The following is a 21,994-nucleotide window of genomic DNA, read 5'->3' as shown; positions in this document are numbered from 1 at the left end:
CCCCGCTCAGGCCTGTGTCCCCTCAGTGCTCAGGGCCCAGACGAACCCCACTGTCTCCTCCCCAGTGTCCCGGTGTCCCCCGGGGCCCCATCGGGGCCGAGGGAGCTCCCCGGCGGGGCGGGGCGGGGCGGGGGCGGGGCGGCGCATGCGCGGCGGCCCTTGTTTGTCGCACGGCTTATAAGGCGGGGCCGGCGGCGGTGCCGGGAGCGCCTTTGTGGGGAGACGCCGCGCCGGCATCACCTCCCCCCCGCGCCGCCCGGGCTGGGGCCGGGGCTCCCCGCCGCCCCCATGTGCCGGCTGTAGGGTACGCGCCGCCGCGCCCCTTCGCCCGAGGGGTTCGGGGTTGCTTGTTTTTGGGTTCCCTCCCCCCCCTTCCTCCTCCTTTTTTTTTTAACAGTCTATTTTTGTACACTTTGCTATAAAACCATGGTGCTGGGGAAGGTGAAGAGTCTGACGATAAGCTTTGACTGTCTGAATGACAGCAATGTCCCCGTGTACTCTAGCGGGGACACGGTCTCAGGAAGGGTCAGTTTAGAAGTAACTGGGGAAATTAGGGTGAAATCCCTCAAAATTCACGCGAGGGGACACGCTAAAGTGCGTTGGACTGAATCGAGGAATGCTGGATCCAACACTGCCTATACACAGAACTACACCGAAGAAGTGGAGTATTTCAACCATAAGGACATCCTGATCGGCCATGAGAGAGGTAAGGGCTGCCCTTCATCGTGCTGCTTTACTTTGGGGGGGGGAAAACCCGCATCGCTGCATCACCCCAGTTTATCCTGCTCTTTTTTAATGTATGCAGTGGAGAGCAGGACATGCCCAGGGTCATACCTTGGCGAGTTATAGGCAATGCATCTGCAAAGTACCTGCAAGCAGGGCTCCTTTGAACTACCTGCCCTTCAGCGCGACCATTTATTAACAACTTTTTTTTTTAATATGCTACCTTTTTTTTCTTGCTAATATTGAGTAGGATTTGCCCGTCCGTGGGGAAAACAGCTGTAAAATCAGAGCCAGATAGGCACCGCACGACTTTATTGGCAGAATCCTGACAAATCCTGAAACACAATGAAAGCGTAAAAACCATACTTTTTGACACATGCGGGGTTTTGCTGAGACTACGGGGATAATAATACAATGAATTTTTCAGGAAGGCTCATTATTGGCAAATAAGATTCTCTGTGCCTTATTTTGACATATCACCACCCCACGTGTCATTTTTTTTTTTTCTCTCATTTTCTTTTACCCCCTCGTTGTAAACCGCTTTAATTTCCTTGGACCTCCGTCGGCGGGACGGGGTGGGAAGTGTCACCCCCGTATAACGATGTGTCCGAAAAGCCCTTGATAGGTAGCAAAAGGGGGGAAGAGGGGAAGCGGTGTTGCGTAATGGGAGCATCCCTCCCAAAACTGGGGAGATCGGGACCTCCCGCTCCCCCATTTCCCACCCGACCCGCCGCAGTGTCCCCACGGAGTGCAGACCACCGTCCCCGGCGGGCTGGGAGCGCCGGGGTCCGGGCGGTCTGTGTGGTTCTTGGTTGGTTGGTTTTTTTTTTTCCCCCGAAGTTCGCAGCCTTTGTTCGAAGCGGTTCAATCCTGTTTGGGACCGGCTGAGGGGGGGCGGTGCGCCGCCCGCTCCGCGCAGATTGGCCGCACGCGTCAGGTGGTGACGATGACTTAATTCCCCAGCGCAATAAAATAATGTTAAAAACCTGTTATGTAATTTTTTTTTGTGCTGCTTACCTTTTCTTTTTCTTAAATATGCATCATATTCGCTGCAGCGATGCGGTATTTCTCCTTTTTTCGGGGAAGAAAAAGAAATGTAATTTTTTGAACCGCTCTGGGCGGCACTGAGCCCATCACCGATCATTCTTGAACTTAACTCAGTAGCAGAGCTGGGGGCTTTATTTATTTATTCTTTAATTAATGCCTCGCGCACACCTCACTAACGAGGTGACTTACTTGCGGCTCCTATCCTTCTCCTGTCGCTGCTGCCTCAAAAAAAAAAAAAAATCACTCGCCCGAGCAAAACTTCCTGGGTGCCAGGAACGTGCGGACACGCAGGAGCCGCCCGTGGCATGAGCGCGCGCCCCGCGGAGCTGCCGCCGCCGGCCGCGTTTCAATGAGCGCCCCGAGCGCGGAGCCTCGGCCCGGCCGCGCCCCCCGCCGCGCCCTGATTGGCCGGCCGCGGTTTGTTGCCCTGTTGCTAAGGCGATGCACGTCGCTGATTGGCGGGGCGCTGCCCTCGGGGCGAAGGGCGCAGGTTCCCCTGCCTGTCCCCGGGCGGGCAGCGGCCGCTCCCCGAGGGACTGGCGAAGCCCCTCCGAGAGGGAGGGCTGTGCCCAGTAACGTCCCCGCCGCGGGCCTGTCGCCGGAGGAGTCCCGGTGGGGAGCGGCGGGGCCCGCCCTCGAGGGCCGCGGGCACAGCGCACAGCGCGTGCCTGCGAGCAGCGGGGCTGGCGGCGCTCCGCGCGCGCCGGTTCAGGCCGGTCGGCTCCGGCTCCGGCTCCAGCCCGCGCTGATTGACAGCTCAGCACTTGTTTACCGCGGCGGGACTGCTGAGCTGGCAGGAAAGGGGGAGGGAACCGGGCTGTGGGGAGCGGAGCCGCAGCCGAGAGCGCCGCTGCCCCCCACCCTCGCAACAACGTTAAAAAAAAAAATTATGTTCTTTAAAAAAAAAAAATATTAAAAACCCACACACACATATCCTTACGGCGATACGTTATGCCGCCCTTTCAGCGCGTTTTCCTGACCTGTGTTGGATAATGCTTCGTGCTTGAAGGTGCATTTATGTCCACATCTTGCTGAGGGGATTTTTTTATAATATTTTTTTTTTTTTTGCTGCTTGTTCTTTTTTTATTATTATTATTTTACTTAGGATTTTCAGTGTTTGCACTGTAGGAAGTGGAGCATCGGTGCTTCTGTAGGACAATGGGAACTTACAACCCTCCTGCGTGCCTCCATTAGCGCTTAAGACTGCTACACATATGCTCTTCCTTTTCACTTTGTCTCGCTATATCTCTGTTTATTATTCCAGCCATTTTTATGTATAAGGTGCTCAGTTTTTTTTACAAAACTTTCTATTTTGACCAAGTCAGCGTTCTTCTGGTCTTATGTCAGAATAAATGTCAGTTTTCTTGTGGCATATAAAGTAATCATGACCATGACCATAAACAAGGGGCAGCGTTCCTGGCAGAAAACCAGCAAGTGTCTGGGTCTTGCTGTCTAAGCAAGATCAAGTTAAACCTCCCTAAAAAAAAAAAAAAAACCACAAAAAAAACTTAGCTCTAAACAGTGTTAATCAGGCAGCCTGCCATTTTCTGTGTCCCTGACTTTGTCTGGTGCTTTCCTGGTGGTGCTTGTACACTGTTATTCTGTTCTCACACTTTTTTATGATTAACGACCTGACACCGTTGCCAGGCTGGAGATACAAAGAAGCTGAATTACTACATTTAATCTTAAGCAACAGACTTGGTACAGTTAATGCTGCTACAGAGCCATCTCTGGTTCATTCTGACTAGCAATTGCTGTGGAAAGCAGCATGATTTCCATTACAGATCTTACATGCAGGGTTTGAAATGGCAGCAGTTGAAACTGTGTCAGTGTTCAGAGGCAGGATTATAAATTAAAACAAATTTTTCTGCTTCTTTGTAAAGTGAATGTGGCAGTCTTGCCTGCCTTTCTGTTGGTCAGAGTTCTCCCTGCATTCTAGCAGTTAATAACCAATGGACTGGAAGCCCTTGTTGCTGGTGCATCACGTTCTTCTAAGTGTTGTAATGTGTGTGAAAATCTCTTTTATTCTGGAAGAGAAGCCCGTGCCTTATATGAAATGTGTGCAGGTGGAATAGCATGTTGGTTTTTCTCTTCTCTAGATGATGACAACTCAGAAGAAGGCCTTCACACCATCCTTTCAGGAAGGCATGAATATGCATTCAGCTTCGAGCTTCCACAGACGTAAGTACCCCCACACAGACCTCAGGCCCTGCTGCCCACCCGCCTGACCAAAACTCCTGCTGTGGGTGGAGGGGAAACCTTTTCAATGGTAGTAGGAATTGTGCTCCAACATGCAGCAGAGAACATAATCTCGTTACACTGAAGAGGTTGCTTTTATGCTGATACATGTTCTTTTTCTTTTTATAGCTGGCACAAAAAGGTTCATTGCTGCCAGTTGCTCACTTTCTTTTGACCAAGTCCTACTGACTTTTTAGGTATTCTAATCTACTACCCCTTCCAAAGAGGAGGGAGTGGAATTTGAACTGCCACTGGAGTCCTGCAGAGTAGCTGAGATACCTTCTAACTCAATCGACCATTTACTGGAGCTATGCAGACCAGCAGAACTGGAGATAAGATCACAGTGGAATTGTTTGGCGTCAGTCTGGGACAGATGCATCTGGAAGAGATGCAGCAAATTTAACCAGATTTCAACAAAAGAGAAGGTTGTTTGTACTCAAATAGTATGCATGTACCCTGGCTGGCCTTTCATGCAGAAAGGAAGGGTAGAAGTAAGAAAGTTCCCATACCTAATCCCATTTGCCTTAGAAAGCACAGGTGAAGCAAGAATGAGAGCACAAGTGTTAAGATAAAGATTGTTCCCCCATCTCTGTCTGAAATGTGTAATGTAGACATTGTGGATGCAATATTTATACATAGAAGAGTTAACAATATGGAAATGAGCTAAAATACAAGTTGCAATAAAATTAAATACACAGGAAAAGGAAGAGTCTGAATAAGGATGGAAAAAGGACCCTTTTGCTGTAAAGGGCAAGTAGTGAAGTCATTAAAGTTTTGAAAGTCACTGGAAATTTGGCAGTGTGTTATGCAGAATAGCTCACTACCTAATACTAAAGCTGTTTATTGGAAGTGGTGGTTTTAGCGGAACCTGCAGATGATAAACGCTTTACAGGTCAGTTTCAAAGTGTACAGCACAGAACTTCTACACTATTCCAGTAACATTTACTATGAAGACCTTAAAGGCAAGTTAGCATTGTGTGAAAATCTCAACTGCAAGAAGAAGTAAGGCTAATAATGATTTTCGCTTGAGTTGGAAGGGACATTAAAAAAACCCCACCCCAAAATATCATATACATGAACATGAAATGCTGAACTTGTAGTGAAACAGCCAGCCAGCAAAATATCACAAGTATTGGTCAAAGTACAGGTTCTTTTTAAGTGACCTGAAGAAATAACTATTAAACCAGTTTTTGATAATACTGAAAAAGGGTGATATTAAAAGCTTGAACTTTGACACTTCATGGTTACGCTACTTACTTGCTAATGTCCGTGGAATAATTCCAAAATCGACTTAAACTTCAGAATAACAACAGAAAGATGTGCACCATCCTGAGTGATTTTTGCCCTACAGAACATGAGGCAGAATGAAACATTGGAGACGGATTAGAAAATCTTTTTAATTGGATTATTAGGGGGAAAAACATAAGCATGTCAGATGTGCAAATAGACAAGTCAAACCTGTAACTGAAAGAATAATTCTAGTAAAGCACTAGTGTGGCTAGTATTACTCCCTATGGAAAATATAGAAACTTTGCAAATAATTTATTTTTAATGTATATGTAACAGTGTATTCAAAACATAGTAAAATGGAAAAAGAAGAGTTAAGGAAAACTACTGTTAATTGGAAATACTGGACTACAGAGATACTTTGTGTTGCGTTTTAGAATATTACAGTAAAAAAGGCAACGCTTAAAGGTCTGGAAAACCTTTCCACATTATCTCTCTTCCAACTCCTAAAATAGACTTACTTGATGTATCAAAGTTCAGAGTCGGGTAGTCTTGATGATTTCATGTGTATATATATGTACGTATATATATGCTTCTATTGTACATCCTTATGTATTATAAATGTTTTAAGCTGGTCTCATCAAGGTAGAGGAAAATTAGAAGGTGCTCAGAATAGCCTCTCTCTTCAGAACTCTCAAGTTGGAATATTTGCTCTGCTTTAAGATGAAACTAACTACAAAAACGCTGAGTTACAGTTAAAGTTAACCCCATACTGAGCTACTGGCCAAGTAAGTAATAGACAATGATTTACAAAATGCAATATCCAAAACTGTAAATGGTTTATACCAATGCTAATTTTAGGTTGGTAATCAAATTTTAGCCTTGAAATTGCATGCTTTACTCTAGATGTGAAAGTAGCCTCTTCAGTTTAAAGGAAATGTGTGCTCTCCTGGCATTTTCTAGTACAATTCTTTAATTGATTCTTAAAATCTATGCAAAACTACAGTAGGATGAATTGGAGATGATTTTTTCTCCCATTTTTAATCTTGAATTTTTCTGAGATATGGAAACTTTGCAAATAAGTTACTCTTCATTAAGTACTACAGTGCATTAAAAATGCAGTTCTATATACTAATCCCTGACCTGATCAATTCAATTTTGACCTTTGTGTCCTGCACAGACCACTTGCTACCTCATTCGAAGGCAGACATGGCAGTGTGCGCTATTGGGTGAAAGCCGAATTGCATAGGCCTTGGTTTCTACCAGTAAAATTAAAGAAGGAATTTACAGTCTTTGAACATATAGATATCAACACTCCTTCATTACTGGTAAGAATTGACAGAATTATTCATTTTTTGTTCCTGGCATAAAAAATAATGAAGTATAGTAACTGAAATACTATCCACATCTAATTTTATCTAATACTTATTTGCTACTTTAGTTATGGCAAATCATCTCAGTATTTCATTAGTTCAGCAGCTCTGATATTTTGAAAGCTATGTTTTCCTGTACTTGGAGTTGCTTCACTTTTAAGATATGTAAAATGGTTTTATCAATTTAAATTGATAATACTAAATTGTTAAGAAGGAAAATTTTGCGAACTGAACTGTTCCTCTTTGAATAAAGAAGGAACAGTGAAATTTTCAAGAATTATGACAGACTGCTAACTTAAAAATGCAAAGTAAAAAATATACTGGTGTGCATAATTGATATTTTCCATATGGATAATTTTCTACCAGTGGGGAGAAATTATCACAATTCTCTATAATCTTTTTCTGAAATGTCATTTCATTAAAATAATTTCAGTATCACAACTGCTTTCAATGAGGATTTGATTTCAATCTGGCCTAAAATTCCATTCCCCACCCCCACTTCTTCAGATGCCCCCTTATGGGGGGGGATGGTGTGGAAAACCTCAAAGTCCATTGAAATAGGTTTCTTGTGTGTATGGGTGAAAAATCAGACTTGCAAAGGGACATTGGTCTTGCACAAATACCCTTAAAATCAAAAAACTCTCATTTGACTTTAATGGGCTTTGGATCAAGTCCTAAATCCTGGTGTAATGTAAAATAACAAAGTCTGTTTAATATAGATGAAACAGGATCTCTTTGCAACAGGAAATAGCAGGAGTCAAGGTTACGGTATTTCAACTTAGTTATTGTTTCTGAAATAGTGTACTGAAAAGACCTTCTAGTTTAATGATAAATTAAAAGCTCTTCCAACAGTATGTTGAGATATATAGGCTATAAAACCTTTTCATAAGTTATGTTATATTTGTGTATAAAAACCTGTTCTAAATGTGCCTGTAGTATGAAGTGTAACAAAAAAAGCAGTGTTAGTATGGAATTAGAATACACCTTACAGTTTGCATAGTGCATTTTGCTTGAGAATTCTTCCTCTAAATAAAACTAGCTATACTTATCAAAATGTGTAATAAGTACATTATTAAAATAATTTTTTGGTCTTGATTAGAATAGGTCAAAAGAGTAATGGAGCTCTCAATTGAATGGACAATGTTGTTTTTTTTCTTGCAGTCACCCCAAGCAGGCACAAAAGAAAAAACTCTCTGTTGTTGGTTTTGTACCTCAGGCCCAATATCCTTAAGTGCCAAAATTGAAAGGAAGGGCTACACCCCAGGTATGTAACAGAAGTAATTATAGGAAATGTTTTTCCTTCCCTTTTAAAATGACACTTTGTACTTAACTGCTGTTATGTAAAAGAAACATTTTAACTATTCTTACCATCTCAGTTTGCATTCATCAAGCTTGCTATTTCTAAACAACTGGCTTTGTTAACTTGCTGTGTCTCCAGATTGTCAAAGGGCATCTGCTTCTACTAGACCTGTGCATTTTTCTGCCAGAAGTATCTCATGCTGACCTTATTCCTGTTAACATCAGTGGGTGTTGTTCAAAGTGTAGAGCATTGCTAGCGCATTACAACAATACAGTATGTGGCAATTTGCTTCAGTTGTCATGCAAATATAAAGAGAACATGAAATTGTTTTGTTTCAGGTGAGTCAATTCAGATCTTTGCTGAGATTGAGAACTGCTCTTCCCGTGTGGTGGTGCCAAAGGCAGCCATTTACCAAACACAGGCATTTTATGCCAAAGGGAAAATGAAGGAAGTCAAACAGCTTGTTGCCAACCTGCGCGGGGAATCCTTGTCATCTGGCAAAACGGAAACCTGGAATGGCAAACAGTTGAAAATTCCACCTGTTTCCCCTTCAATCCTTGACTGTAGTATAATTCGTGTGGAGTATTCATTGATGGTATGTTGGGTGGTTTGTTTCACTTGAGCATGAGTAGTTTCCATTATTCCTTGCAGATTTTTAGCAAAACATTGTGTGCTGCTAACTAGTTAGAAAAGAAATACATAACCTACCATTAGCGTCCTGACAAAAATTCTGTAAATAAATTCAATTTAAATCTTGCATGTTCTATAAAGCAGTTGTGCCATGCTAGATAAGCAAATGTGTTATGAGTAGGCAACATTTCCAAGTGAGGGCTCATGTTAAGAATCTTGAGCTGCTTTTGACTTGAGGAGCTTTTTGTCTCTCTAGGGACATTGGCTCCAAACCAAACAAAAGAACCTTCAGTTCCTTGTGAAGAATTCCATGGGTGGAGATTTTAGTCTGATAATTATGAAGTGCAGGTACAAACCTATTTTTAATCATACACCTCTTTGATGTTCTTTAGGTATATGTTGATATTCCGGGCGCCATGGATTTATTCCTCAACTTACCACTGGTCATTGGCACCATTCCTCTACACCCGTTTGGTAGCAGAACATCAAGTGTGAGCAGCCAGTGTAGCATGAACATGAATTGGCTTGGTCTGACACTGCCTGAAAGACCAGAAGGTAACCTGACAAAACAAGTCTGTTTTGATTTTTGTCTGCTTTATTCATTGCTGTCATGCAAACAGACACAAATTACATCCCTCGTAATAAAGCCCACAGGAAATCCCTTGTGGATGTTTCCTTACCACCTGCCTGTCCTGTGTAGAAGAACAGAGTTTCCTCCCTGTCTTCCTCTCTTGGGGACAAGCAGTAGAATCCAGCTGTTTTGGACACTGGCACAGGCGAAAGCATGGAATGCCATTGTACCTGGGCAGAATTAATCCTGCCTCCAGTATCCCAATTGCATCCTTGGTTATAAGGCATTGTAACCTGTCAAAGTAGCAGTTAAGGCAGGCAACCTTTACCATCCTTAGTATCCAAGGCTTTGTGAAAAGATAGTGTAATCCATTGCAGTGGGAATCTTTTGTCAAAGGAGAAACTCTGTATCTCTTTCCCTCTTTTTGCATATAAGTACCTGGGGTGTTTTGTGTGCAAATCTCAGACTCTAATTTGTGGAACCCAAAGAAATGCATTATGCTAATATTCCTGCCTTTACAGAAATTCAGTATTTTAAGTGTGCATTAAATTTTAAGAGATATTTAACCACAATAAACAGCTGTCAGTCTGCTGTTGGATTTGAGCATAGTCTTAAAGTAAACCCTAACAGCCTACCCTCCCTTTCAATGTTCAAGAACTGTGGAAAAATCACTGAAGTTACTTATCTACCTGCATTTTACACTTTACAATGATAAAAGTTTTAATATTTATCATGTTATATGTTCTGACATGCATAAGAACTTGTTGTTCGAACTGCGTGTGCCTTTTCCCTGCAGCACCTCCCAGCTATGCAGAAGTGGTCACAGAGGAACAACGACAGTCCAGCCTTGCACCCTTAGGTGCTTGTGATGACTTTGAGAGGGCACTTCCAGGACCATTGTTTGCATATATCCAGGAGTTCCGTTTTCTGCCTCCACCCCTCTATTCAGAAGTAGGTACCTCAGAATATAATCACGAATTCAGTGTTTTTCAGATTGTGTGGAAAAAATGTAGGAAAGTGTTTCTGCTTTATAAAAAACAGGAAGAATAATTAAAATTATGAACAGGGGATAAGGAAACTTTGCTTTAGCAAAGTGCAGGTAAATTGCATCAATAATTTTTCAGGATTCTTCACTATTCTAACGCTTTGTAGAAATTTCCAAGCTGTTATGCTCCTTCTGGGCAACTTCATTAAAACCTTGCATTATATATATAATACATACATTGGTGAACACCAACATTTTAAGTGTACAGATGCACAACCTGCTAATGTTTTTCACCTCTACTTTATAAAAGTACTGTTTATTTTAGGTTCTGTGTATCTGCTGCTTTCAGAAGTTCTATGTAGAGAAGTTGCAAAGGTATTCTTTCTGACATAGGTTTCTCTAAATGCACAGTTTCAGCATTTCTGTCTGCAGTTTTAAGTTCTGTGAAAGCCGCTCAGTAACTGGGACATGACTTCAAAAGCTCTCAATGTTCATATTTTTTGAGAGAAAAGAAGTGGTATAGAACAGAATAGTGTCCTTTGGCTAAAGCTTGCCTGGCTTTCACCCACTCTTGATTTTTTTTCTTTTCCTCTTGAAACACTTACCTGCCATTAAGTGATTGAGTGGGCAGTGAGTGATGTGTTTTTTGTCTGCTGGAGTCTTATCTGAAAACTCTTCCATAGCTTAACACTAGAATACAACTCAGGCCCTTTTGTTTAGAGATTTAGAAAGAAGTCTTTCCTTTGTCCTAAAAAATGGCTTTCTAAAATTAACTGACTAAACTATATACAAGACTTACCATTAAGTTAGCGTGTTCTTCACCCATTCCTTTTGTAGAAAGGAAGAAGACATAATGTGTGGAACACATGAACTTCCAAGACATTTTATGGGGTGTTTGAGGATTAATTACCTGTAAATTAAGTAGAAGGAGATCTTACGAATAATTTTGTGCCTTTCTAAGCAAAACATCTTCTGAAATCAATGTAATGTTTTAAGTTACATGTTTAGTGATGAGCCAGGTTGTCTTTTTGTGTACAATAAATAAATAAAAATATTTCTGTGCTACTAAAACAGGATTTTCCAATTTTTTTATTACTTCTTTGTGCTTATCTTTAAATTGCCATCAACCTGTAGCTTAAAGTTTTCCATTAAGTTACTAGTTTGTCATTGGAAGTTCATCTAATTGTGTAGCGGTATTTCAGTTACTCAAATAACCTTTGGATTGGGAATGCCATTTATCACTGATTGTCTTAGACTCATCAGTTTTGGTGGGTTTTTGTTCAGATTGGTTTATTTTTTAGCAATTGGTAAAAATAACTTGGGTTGTTGGGTTCTTTCCCTCTTTTGTTTAGATTGATCCAAACCCAGATCAAACCACAGACGACAGACCATCTTGCCCCTCTCGTTGAAGGAATCCATAAGAAGCTGACTTGACTTGGGTTTTGAACCATACCTGCCGTGTTGAAGGTCAAGGCATCGTAGTGGAGACGCTTTCAGAGAAAGTGGTTTTGCTCTTGCCTGTATGGTGAATAAATGAAAACAACCTGTGATCATGCTTTGAAGCCTGCAGTAACATTGTAGGACTGCTCCACATGCTTGAAGACCTGAGCTTTCCCCCCTCCCTCTTAAATACTGGCACATACTAGGAGCAGCCTTACTAACCTACAGTCATGTGTGTCCAAACACTCAAACATGTTAAGAGAGGGATGGCTTCCTCTTATGATTTGGAAATTTGCACATGCTTATTGCTTACATTGTGCGGTTCAGTGTCACTACAGCTTTTTCTCATTTATGCCGGACTGTTGTTACCCCTTTCTTATTTGTTTGTGGTCCGCACAATAAGGAGCAAAAGAAAGCTTTGACAAAAAAAAAAAAAAAAAAAAAGGAAAAAAACAACCAAACAAACAAAAACAAACAAACCAACAGCAACAGACTTTGACAAATGCACTGACTTTTCTTTTTTTTTAATTTAATGTAGCCTGGACTTTACCTGCATATGCACATGCTCAGAATTGTCCTAGTAGGCTGATCATGTATCACCTCTTCAGCTTGGATCCTATTGTGGATTTATTTACAAACATCAAATGCCTTCAAGCCAATCCTTCTTGCTTTATGTTTTGCAGCCTACTGTAGTAGATAAGCAACAGATGTGGGGATAGGGTGGGGGATGAAGAGTTAATAGACAGAAACTAATAGACTTCATCAAGATTGTATACCTTCTTGATTTCTTTTAAGAATTTGTTGCCTTTCTACTATTATCGCAAAGCAGCATTTTGTTACAGACTGCCTAAAAATCACTTAATCTCAGGTGAACTCATCACTTGCCAAACTGTTGGAATGCTATTTGTTTTGTTACATTGCACTGTTAAGTTCTTTTTTGTTTTGTGTTTGTATTTTGTTTTTGTTCTTTATTTGAGAGGGAGATCTGGAATAGGGACATACACAAAAGTTACAAAACCCACCCTCATTCCCATTTCTCTTTCTGCATTATAAAAAAAGATGTTCAAGTTGTGAAGCTCTAAAAAAAAAAAAGGCACAAATGAAAGCAGCACCAGCAGACATCAGCTCTTCCTCAAAAAAATTTTAAAAGGAAATAGTCATACACTGTCTAGGATTCATAGACAGATCAATATCTCAAGTAGGTAGGGATGGGAAGGGAAAGTAAATCTATTTTTATATATAGCTACTTAATCACCAAAAATTCTATATATAATAAGTCTAGTAGAAAGTATATTTCAAACTGCAGGAAAAGCTTGTATTATGCTAAGAGCTCAGTTTGTGCACTTTGTATTATCTTCAGGGTTTATGATACTGTAAAAGATTAGAAGTATAATTAAACTGGGAAGGATCAGTGTTACCAGCCATACTTAGATACAAGTTATCTGGAATTGCTTCCACGATTACATCTTAATGTGGTACTCTCAAGAGCTTTAAAACAAAGAGAACAGTGAGTTTTACCATATATTCATTCAAAATGCAAGAAATTATGTGGAAAGAGCACTTGCCCTTGAGTGTGCCCTAAGAGAAAGAGTGCAAGGGAGCCATTAGATGTGCTAATGTGAATACCAGCACTTACAGGCTAGAGAAGTATAATGGAAGTCAACTTTCCTTTTCAGAAACCGTGTAACACAGACCACTGACAAAGGGACACCGTTCTGGTCTTGGCTACTTAAACAAATCAAGATGTAATCCATCAAATACTTATCTCCTTGTGCAATAAAACAGCTCACAGAGTGGGAGAGGCTGGTGTTTTTGCATGGTGCTCATTCTTAAAAACCTCTGCCTTGTTTTTAAGGCTTCATCAATGCGACAAAATAGGCTTTTCCATAAGTGGCCTTTATGAGAACATGAAGGACAATTCATGTTTCAGAAATGACAACAGGGTGATAAAATATAAATGAGTCGCGTTTTAAGTGATTCAGTTAAAAGCTTGGGCTTTGAGCAGGAATATTGGTGAGAAGGAAATTAGATTATGTCTTATGTTACTAGGCCAGTTTTGTGGATGTCCCTTCCTTCTACCCTCTCCAACCAGACAATTTTAAAAGCTGATGGGATTGTAGGTGTAAAAGGGCATTTGGTGGTTTTACTTTTTTTTCCTTTTTTGTTATTTTAACAGACTAGGGAACAATTGTTGATATACATAGCATTAAAGTACTTACCACAATATAATAGAAAATTGCATATGAAGCAGGATTGACCAATATCATAGCAATTGACATGGCATCAGAGCCTTTTTGATTAGAGCAAAAAATTGTATAAGCTTGTCAAATAAAGACTTCCAGTCTCAATTATGTTCATTATTCAGAGGCATTACTCTTCCACAAATGTTGGTCAATTCTCAGCATTATAAAACATGAGGTTCACAGTTGTAGCCCAGTATTTGATAGAGAATTCTGATCTGAATTAGGAAAAAGTAAGTAAAATCCAAACATTAGAGAAACAAAGTGCAATATTAAATGTTTGCTTTATAGATTATATTCTATGGCTGTTTGTATTTTTTTGTTTGTTTTTAGTTTTGGTGCTGAATATGTCCTTGTAGACTCTGTTTCAAGAAAACAATATGTGGAAAACAGTTTAATTTTTCCTATTGCTCTTCCTTGTGGAAAATAAACTTTTGTAAAAAAAAAAAAAAAAAGGTTTTAAATGTCATACCTACGTATAAAATAAAAACCACAAGGATCACATAATACAGGAATCTACTACAGGAACACATGTATTACGTGTCTCAAACTACATAGGGAAGAGCTGTTTCTAGAACTATACCACCAAGTACCACAGGAGTCCAGTTTTGGGATCCTTTGCCCCTTTTGTTTACATTGGTGAGCTCATGGGGCTGGGTCCCAGATGGGAAACTGTGGTTTCCTGAATGTGGAAATGCCCTTTCAGAATGCTGTGTTAGTATTGCATTGCAGCTGCAGTAACCGTGTTTCCAGGTGTCTGGTCCTTTCCCTTAGGGGTAACACACATTTTGGAGGGGTAGGGGGAAATTGGGGGGTGACTTCAAAGGTCTAGTTTGCAGCTGGGACTTTGAAAAGTGGTTTGTTGAGCTGGGGTGTAGAAGGTGCCCTTTGCTGTTCCCTTGGAGGTGAGCAGATGTGGGCATGTCCACCTGTGCCCTCCACAGGTTGTTGAGTGTCCCCAGTGTGCCGGTCGTGTGGCATCTCCCTTCCGCATACCACGCATGTGCGAAATGGATTCTCATTATCCTTCAAGATCAATGTGTCTTTTGACCTAAGAGGAGGTTCATCAGGCAAACAGCCAGGGGCTTGAGCAGCCAACCTGCCTGTGCCTCTCTGTTGGTGTCCAGGGTACTAGCAACCACTGTGTTCCCACATGACTGTACCTTCCCTTCAGTGATGCAGCTGCTAATGTGGGCAACACAAAACATCTAATCCAACATCCTACATAATAAAAATAGAAACTTCTCTCCGAAATAGAGCATATTAGCTTAATTTTGAGTTTATTATCGGTGAAGAATCCAGGCACACTGAGGGTTTATTTCCCCCCCATTAATAACCCCGTTAACTTTGAGATCTGGTTTAAACCAACAAGAAACATGAAAAAGGTTGTCTTGTCATTTCACTTGTCTATTTGGAGATCTGTTGTTGGTTAACCTCTGCTGGCAACTAAGCACCACACAGCTGCTCTCTTAGTCCCCCACCAACAGGATGGGGTAGAGTCGGAAGAGGAAAAATGCAAAAATGTGTGGTTTCAGATAAAAACAGTTTAATAAAGCAAAAGCCACAGACACAAGCACAGCAAAATAAGGAATTCATTCCCCACTTCCAAAGGACAGTCTTGTGTTCAACCATCTCCAGGAAAGCAGGACTCCATTATGCCTTAACGGTGACTTGGGAAGACAAACACCATCACTCTGAATGTACCCCCTACTTCCTCCTTCTTTCACCGGCTCTATATGCTGAGCATGACATCATATGGCCTAGAATATCCCTTGGGTCAACTGGGGTCAGCTGTCTGCTTGTATGCCCTCCCAACCTCTTGTGTACCCCCAGCCAGCTCACTGGTGGGGTGGCACAAGGAGCAGAAAAGGCCTTGATGCTATGTAAGCTCTGCTCAACAATAACTAGAACATCTCTAGGTTGTCAGTGCTGTTTTCTGTGCAAATCCAAAACACGTCCCCATCCTGGCTACTGTGAAGAAAGTTAACTCTACCCCAGCCAAAATCAGAAAAAGCTTCATATAGCTGAGTAACAATATTTTATTTTATTCTTTTGTAATACCAGCACAAGCCTTCTTAGGGCGTTTCTAATGCTATGTGACAGTGTTGGAATTTAAATTAGCACCATTTAGGGCACACGCACTGCCAAATCTCACATTTTCAGACCCACACCTCTAACAATTAAACTTAGCTTTATTGTCAGCATTATTATATTGGAAGTTACCAAAGTTTTATTATATGAGATCTGATTTTTTAAATGCGGATGTTTCTTATTTCTTAATATAAATACCGGAGTGCATGTACAAAACTGAGCTACACTAGGAGGTAAAAGTAGTGGCTCTTCAACATCAGCTGTCCTTAAGAGTACAGAACAGCAGGAGGTTTACAATTGCTTAAGCATTTGAGCTTTGAGAGGCAGTGTTGCAATGTTTATCAATACATTTGCTGGCAAATATCTAGCTAAACATGTACCTAGCACTTTTTAACTCCTTTCTAGATTTAAGCCTTTTTGTGTTTTGTAGAAATGAATCACTACCTCGCCATAATCTTAGCTTTCCACAGCACAGCTAGAAGTACAAAGCCCAGTTGCAGTGAAGAAGGGTCTCCAGAAGCAGCATGTGAAGCTGGGCAGCCACCCAACAATGTTTTTCCAAAGGAAAACATCTTTGGCCAGGCCAATGCTGCTGATCTGAATCAATTCCTGTGACTCTAGGTGCATGGCTATGGGCAACTCCACAGAGAGACAAATGTCCAACGTAGATTTTCAGTAGGCCGGTGCTGTTCCTGGCGCCACAGAGACCAGATTTCCCAAGTTTTTTGCATTTTGAGTGGAATCCCCTTTCAGAGATCCACAGACACTTCAGCAGTTACCAGGATTTGCACAGTATGACCGTTACTGTGGATTTCAGCTCCTAGATTTTGATGTTTTTAGTGAAAGCCACTTGCAAAGGCACAGTGTCAGGCATTTTCCACCTGACCTCCAGACCATATCCTGGAAATAGGAGAAAAGTGACCTATTTCTTTTCCCAGCAATCATTCACTCCTGGAACTTCTCCACCTAGCTACAGCGCACTATTTTTAGAGCTGGATCCCCCTATCTCCTGGCCTGGACATTAGGACGGAGCAATAGTTTCTGAGTAGAGTCCAAGTGCTGCCACAAAATGCAAGTCGAACTGTGTACCTTTCACCTAGTCCAGTTCCTAATGGGAGATTCAGAGTTCAGAAGGACACTGCATATTGAGTTTGCTTCAGGCCCCCAGGCCCCTTACCTGAAATGTTTGTCATTGTGATGCCATTCAATCTTTCTCAAAGGAGATATGATACTTTTGTTTCAGCTAAATACTAGGTCAGAACATGGGAGGAGAGGGAAAATTATTGCAGAAACTGATATTATTTATTTTATCTGAAAATTAATGCAATTTCCCTGAGCTAAGCAAGGCCTTGCTGTCATTGGACTGCCTAGAATCAAAATGAAACTCCCCACTAGATATGGTCAATATTCAAGGCAAAGCTGTCATGGTTGCCCAAGAGCTAAGAAACAGAATTGAAGAACACCCTCTGTGGTTCAGTGGCTCTGTAAAAGTTGTAGAGTATTTACTGGGTAATGACTTCCGATTAACAAATTACTTTTTGATTGGGGTTTTACCCTAAATCAATTAAAGTCTATTGGCACTCATGCATTTCTTCTGTAAGTAGCTCATTTGTCCCATTTAGGACTGCCAAGAGAATAGATCAGCTTAACATCCTCAGCTCTGATTTCAAAAATTATTTTAGTATTAAATATGTGTTATAAACAAAGAGAAACCTGCAGCAGTGTTTTACAGCTACATAATTATCTCCTATAAAAACGAAATGGTCCCCATACCTATCTTTTAACAGGCTAAGACAGGAAAGACAGTTTTACTGCTGCCCATTATTTTTTTAATGCATCAAACACCATTTATTGTGACAGAGTTGTGCACCTGTAACGCACAAAGCGATTTATCAGTAGTACCACATAAAATTATCCTCCCAAGCAGAACACACTAAGAAAACAGTACCTGGCCTGTGCAGAAGTAGAACTATGTAATTTATGTTAACTTTCAAACTGTAAGACATTTATTTTCTGATTTTCCCCTTTTTTACCCTTATAATTCAAAGTAGGTAACAATCTTCTCTTAATCCTTTTGCTGCCTTCTCTTTCCTGTATTTTATTTAAACTTTTTAATGCTTAAAAATATTCTACTTCTTTCTGTATTTATAACCTATGCTACCAATAAAGCCTTGTATAAGCCTGGATTTGCTCAAAGAAAATCCTTTTCATCCACCTTTTTGACCCAAAATGCCTTCCCAGAATGTGCTTGAAAATACATTATACACTATTTCCCCGTAATCATATTTTTATTGAAAAAAAACTAGGAGTAGTGAATACCTAGTATAAAACTTTTTATTTCTGGTATGACCTAGTAAATGGACAGTTGCAAAATGGGAACTATTTTAAGGTATTTCAGCATCATTATTTTGAATTATCTCACAATGAATGCAAGTTGACTTACCTTGAACATGATTTTTTTTACAGGTAGAAAGCATTCAGAACAACCACTAATGTTAGAGTACACTGCAGCGAACTTGTATCTTTTTTACCTGTGAGGCAACACATCCTAACACTGTCACACAATTACCCCTCTGCCCAAAAAAAACTCCCAAAAAACCAAAACACCACAAATCCACAAACAAATTAAGCTTTAAATGACTTAAAAATGGCATTTTCATGTAGCTAAACATATGGAAACCCTGTTCTAATGAAGGTTATACTACCCTACAGTTGTGCTGATAATTTTTGCTTCCCCTATGCAATTAGAAAGTAATTTTAAATTACATTGATTTATTTGGCATGCATTTTTTACTCTTCTATGGCCTTCCATGCCCTAATACTATTTTGGTTTCTGGCACTACCAGAAGAAAAAAGAAAAATTACACTTGAGTTCATGGTTAGAGTTGAAACAGAGTAGAAGCAGCATGTTTTATTTGCTGCTGCAAAAGGCAAGCTCCACTGTGTTAAACCTTACTCTCTTGGCAACTAGTTGATAAATACAAAATACTCCAGCAAGTCATTCCTTTCCCCTTGGCTCCCTGTGAGCAGATCTGAGAGAGAAGAAGAAAAGTTGCTATTAACACAATTAAAGAGCAGCACAGAAGAAACCGAAATTTTGCAGCTGGTGACTGGCCCCTCTGCTCAGTGTCCAAGCAGCCACCGAGAGAGAAACCAGACATTTCACCCCTGATGAACACATGGATATTTTTAGCTCAGTAGTGCAATCTGCAGTTTTTAAGTGCATTGCAACAGTAGAGTCCTTTGCTGAATGTAGTGATAGCCCTCCAGGAACCTCTGACAAAGCAAATTCCTCATCAACCTGCATCACCTCCATTGCCTACGTGAATCCACAGGGATAATATGTGCACACACCCCAAACACATGCAGATATACTGCAGGTGAGGAACAACTTTCATTTATGTGGTCCAGAAGTGTGCTGACTGATTACACGAAACAGAGATCTGCCAGGTTCGAACAAGGACATTTTGGACTTGGACATGCCATTGTGTTTTCTAACTTTATAAGAAGATGTTCTTTTTCTGCAACCCATAGATCTTTCTAAATATGATGACAGTTTTAATAAGGGATTTCAAAACGCTGTTACTGGATTATTCTAGGGTGCTCTGAAATCTTACTCAGGAACAGAACCAAATGCTTTTCTCCAGCCCTCTTACAAGGCAAGTTATTGACAGGAGGAGCAAGCACTCTGGTGACCTTTAAAAAGTTTCACATTCGTAAATTTCAACCCAGACCCCCAAGAAGCCTTAGGGCTAGTGTTCTTACAAAAAGACAATGAATGGAAAAAAACCAAGAGCAATGGAACATGCTGAAAAACAAAAACTACTGGGATTCGTCAGTGGCAGCAGTGAGTGCCATGGATGTAGCTACACAACATAGCAAGGAACCTTGTCATGGTGCCTCCACTTAATTTGCTCGGAGGCAATGGATGCCATCTATTTGTTTTCAGTTTAGTCCCAGGTCACTCAGCAATGTTGAATGTAACACAGTGAAGCAAACAAGGTACAGCACAGACATTGAAAGCGAAGGTGCACCAGAGATGCTGCAAACTGCAGCACATGAGTCGCGGTCGAGCACAGAACACCCTACACCAAGCAATGTAAACACAGGTAACTGAGTTAATAGGGGTGCTACGGGAACACTGTGTCTTGTCAGCAGGATCCAGGCACTGTCCCCTCAGAACAGGGATAGTGAAAGTGCAGCATCATCTGCAGAGCAGCTGCAGGGAAAATCAGTTCCTTGGCTCCCAGTGTAACGTCTGTAAAAGGTGCTGCTGACACCATCCTGTCCAGGGTGGGGATAAGAGCCTGTGTCACCATGTTCCCCGTGAGGGTCAGATCTGTCCACACTTGCATGGGCTTTATATTCTTGGCTTCTCCTCCAGAATTCACAGCTGACACTAGTTATTTCTAGGAGTTCTTTCTCTACAAAAAGAAAAAGCAAGGGTGGGGGAAGAAGATGGTTACAATTATTTAAATAAATAGCATACAAGCAATTGGTCTTATTAAAGAAGTAGAATTAATAGGCTCAGCCTTTCCATGTCTTGTGTGCTTATATGGATTATGACAAACACAGTTCTGCGCAATTACTTTTATGAATGTACAGTTTGCTTCTACATGGTCGTGCATGGAGCTAGCTAGCTTTTTTTTTCTTTGCGAGGGGGAGGTTGTGGGAGGGCTCATATTCCATGAACACAATACATAGAAAAGGCAAAAATTATCATCAAATGTAGTACTTGTGGCTCACTGACCGTGTTTACTGAGTTAAAAAGGCTGAAATTTCTTTTATTCTGTTGATTTCCTTGTAGTTCACAGATTTGCTTTACTTTTGTTTCTTTAACTCAGTTTCATCTAGTTCTGATTCATGACTGCTACACTGCTAAACCTGTAGAAAAGAAATTTTCAGTTTCTCCAGTCACCTTCCTTTCATGGAAGAAAACTCATAGAGGAGTGTTCCTCTCAATCCGCAAAGGGTCAACATAAACAAAGACAAGCAGCAAAAAGCAGTTCTGGGAGAATGACTGGATACTGATCTGTGAAGAACATTGTGTGTTCCTCTGCATCAACATCTAAACAGTCACTGGCGATACGCCTAGATATTTTGGATGTTACATGTCTGTCAAATGAATCAACAATCCAGATGTAGAATCTGGCAATGATGACATTCTGCTGGTGACTTTCAACTTATCAACTAATGATTAGGACACAAAGAAGCATAAATATAATGGTTTTCAATCAGATATATTTTTTTCAGGAGCTTTTTTATTTATTGAAAAATTGACATATATTTCTCTTAGTTCATCAAACCAGTATTTGAACAATCATCCAAATGTGGAATCAGCCTTTCCAAAAAGACCTCAATAGAATAACAAGGAGGGAATAGTTTAAAGGTTTGTATGGATGAAGCTTATGAAATTTAAACTCTTACTTCTGACCTGAAAGGAATGAAGCATCCTATAGGGCAGGCTCACAGTAAAATTAAAGAACACAGTTTAGCTCATGCAACTTACTAAAGAAAAATTATCTGTGCATATTCTTGTGTTTCACTTCATGATTTCTTTAGCCCAAACCTAAGAGTTCTGCAACCAAAACTGCAGAATGCCCCTTCAAACTTGCATCTTCACAGATCCAGCATGGTGTAACCAGCACACTCACAGCTGCTCTACGTGTTCGATATATCCCAGGCTGAAAGAACACTGGTTATGTCACTGAGCACACAGATTCCTTTTGCACTCTGACATATTCTGCCAGGTTCAGAGAAACTTCTGCAATTCATTAGTAACATATTAGGTAACATTAAGATGGTTTGGTTTTTTATAGTAAAATAGACTACAATTAATGAAAAATATACTGCATGCAGTTTTCTCCCATAAGGTCCTGTGTGTTTCAGAAAGCTGGAAGTCCTGCTAGCCAGCCTGTGCTCAGTTTTCTAACACCCACATCATCTTCTAATAGATACCGCTCTAATTTCCATTGCTCTCTGAAGCAACCTATGCTCTCACCAATGAGATATTTGTCCTGTCACTCTGCAAGGGCAGTAGTGGTGTCCACCACCCCCAGCTGAGCACTTGGATAGAGAAAAGTATGTTGCTTAATATGGCTGAGACATAGACAACACTGAGGATTGCCT

The 21,994-nt window shown here is 40.8% G+C and overlaps 1 protein-coding gene across 1 annotated transcript; it reads left to right on the top strand.

The window, feature by feature from the left end:
* Positions 1–204: 204 nt before the first annotated feature.
* On the top strand, positions 205–12,628 carry ARRDC3 (arrestin domain containing 3). Its single transcript, XM_032675657.1, has 8 exons — positions 205–706; positions 3,870–3,951; positions 6,416–6,563; positions 7,770–7,872; positions 8,247–8,503; positions 8,931–9,093; positions 9,906–10,060; positions 11,447–12,628. The coding sequence occupies exons 1-8, from the start codon at positions 427–429 to the stop codon at positions 11,501–11,503; spliced, it is 1,245 nt and encodes a 414-aa protein (XP_032531548.1). The 5' UTR covers positions 205–426; the 3' UTR covers positions 11,504–12,628.
* The last annotated feature ends 9,366 nt before the right edge of the window (positions 12,629–21,994 follow it).

This window comes from Chiroxiphia lanceolata, chromosome Z (genome assembly GCF_009829145.1).
Source record: "Chiroxiphia lanceolata isolate bChiLan1 chromosome Z, bChiLan1.pri, whole genome shotgun sequence".
Taxonomy (NCBI): domain Eukaryota; kingdom Metazoa; phylum Chordata; class Aves; order Passeriformes; family Pipridae; genus Chiroxiphia; species Chiroxiphia lanceolata.
The sequence above is the reverse complement of the archived record's forward strand: the minus strand, read 5'-3'. Positions and strand labels throughout refer to the sequence as shown.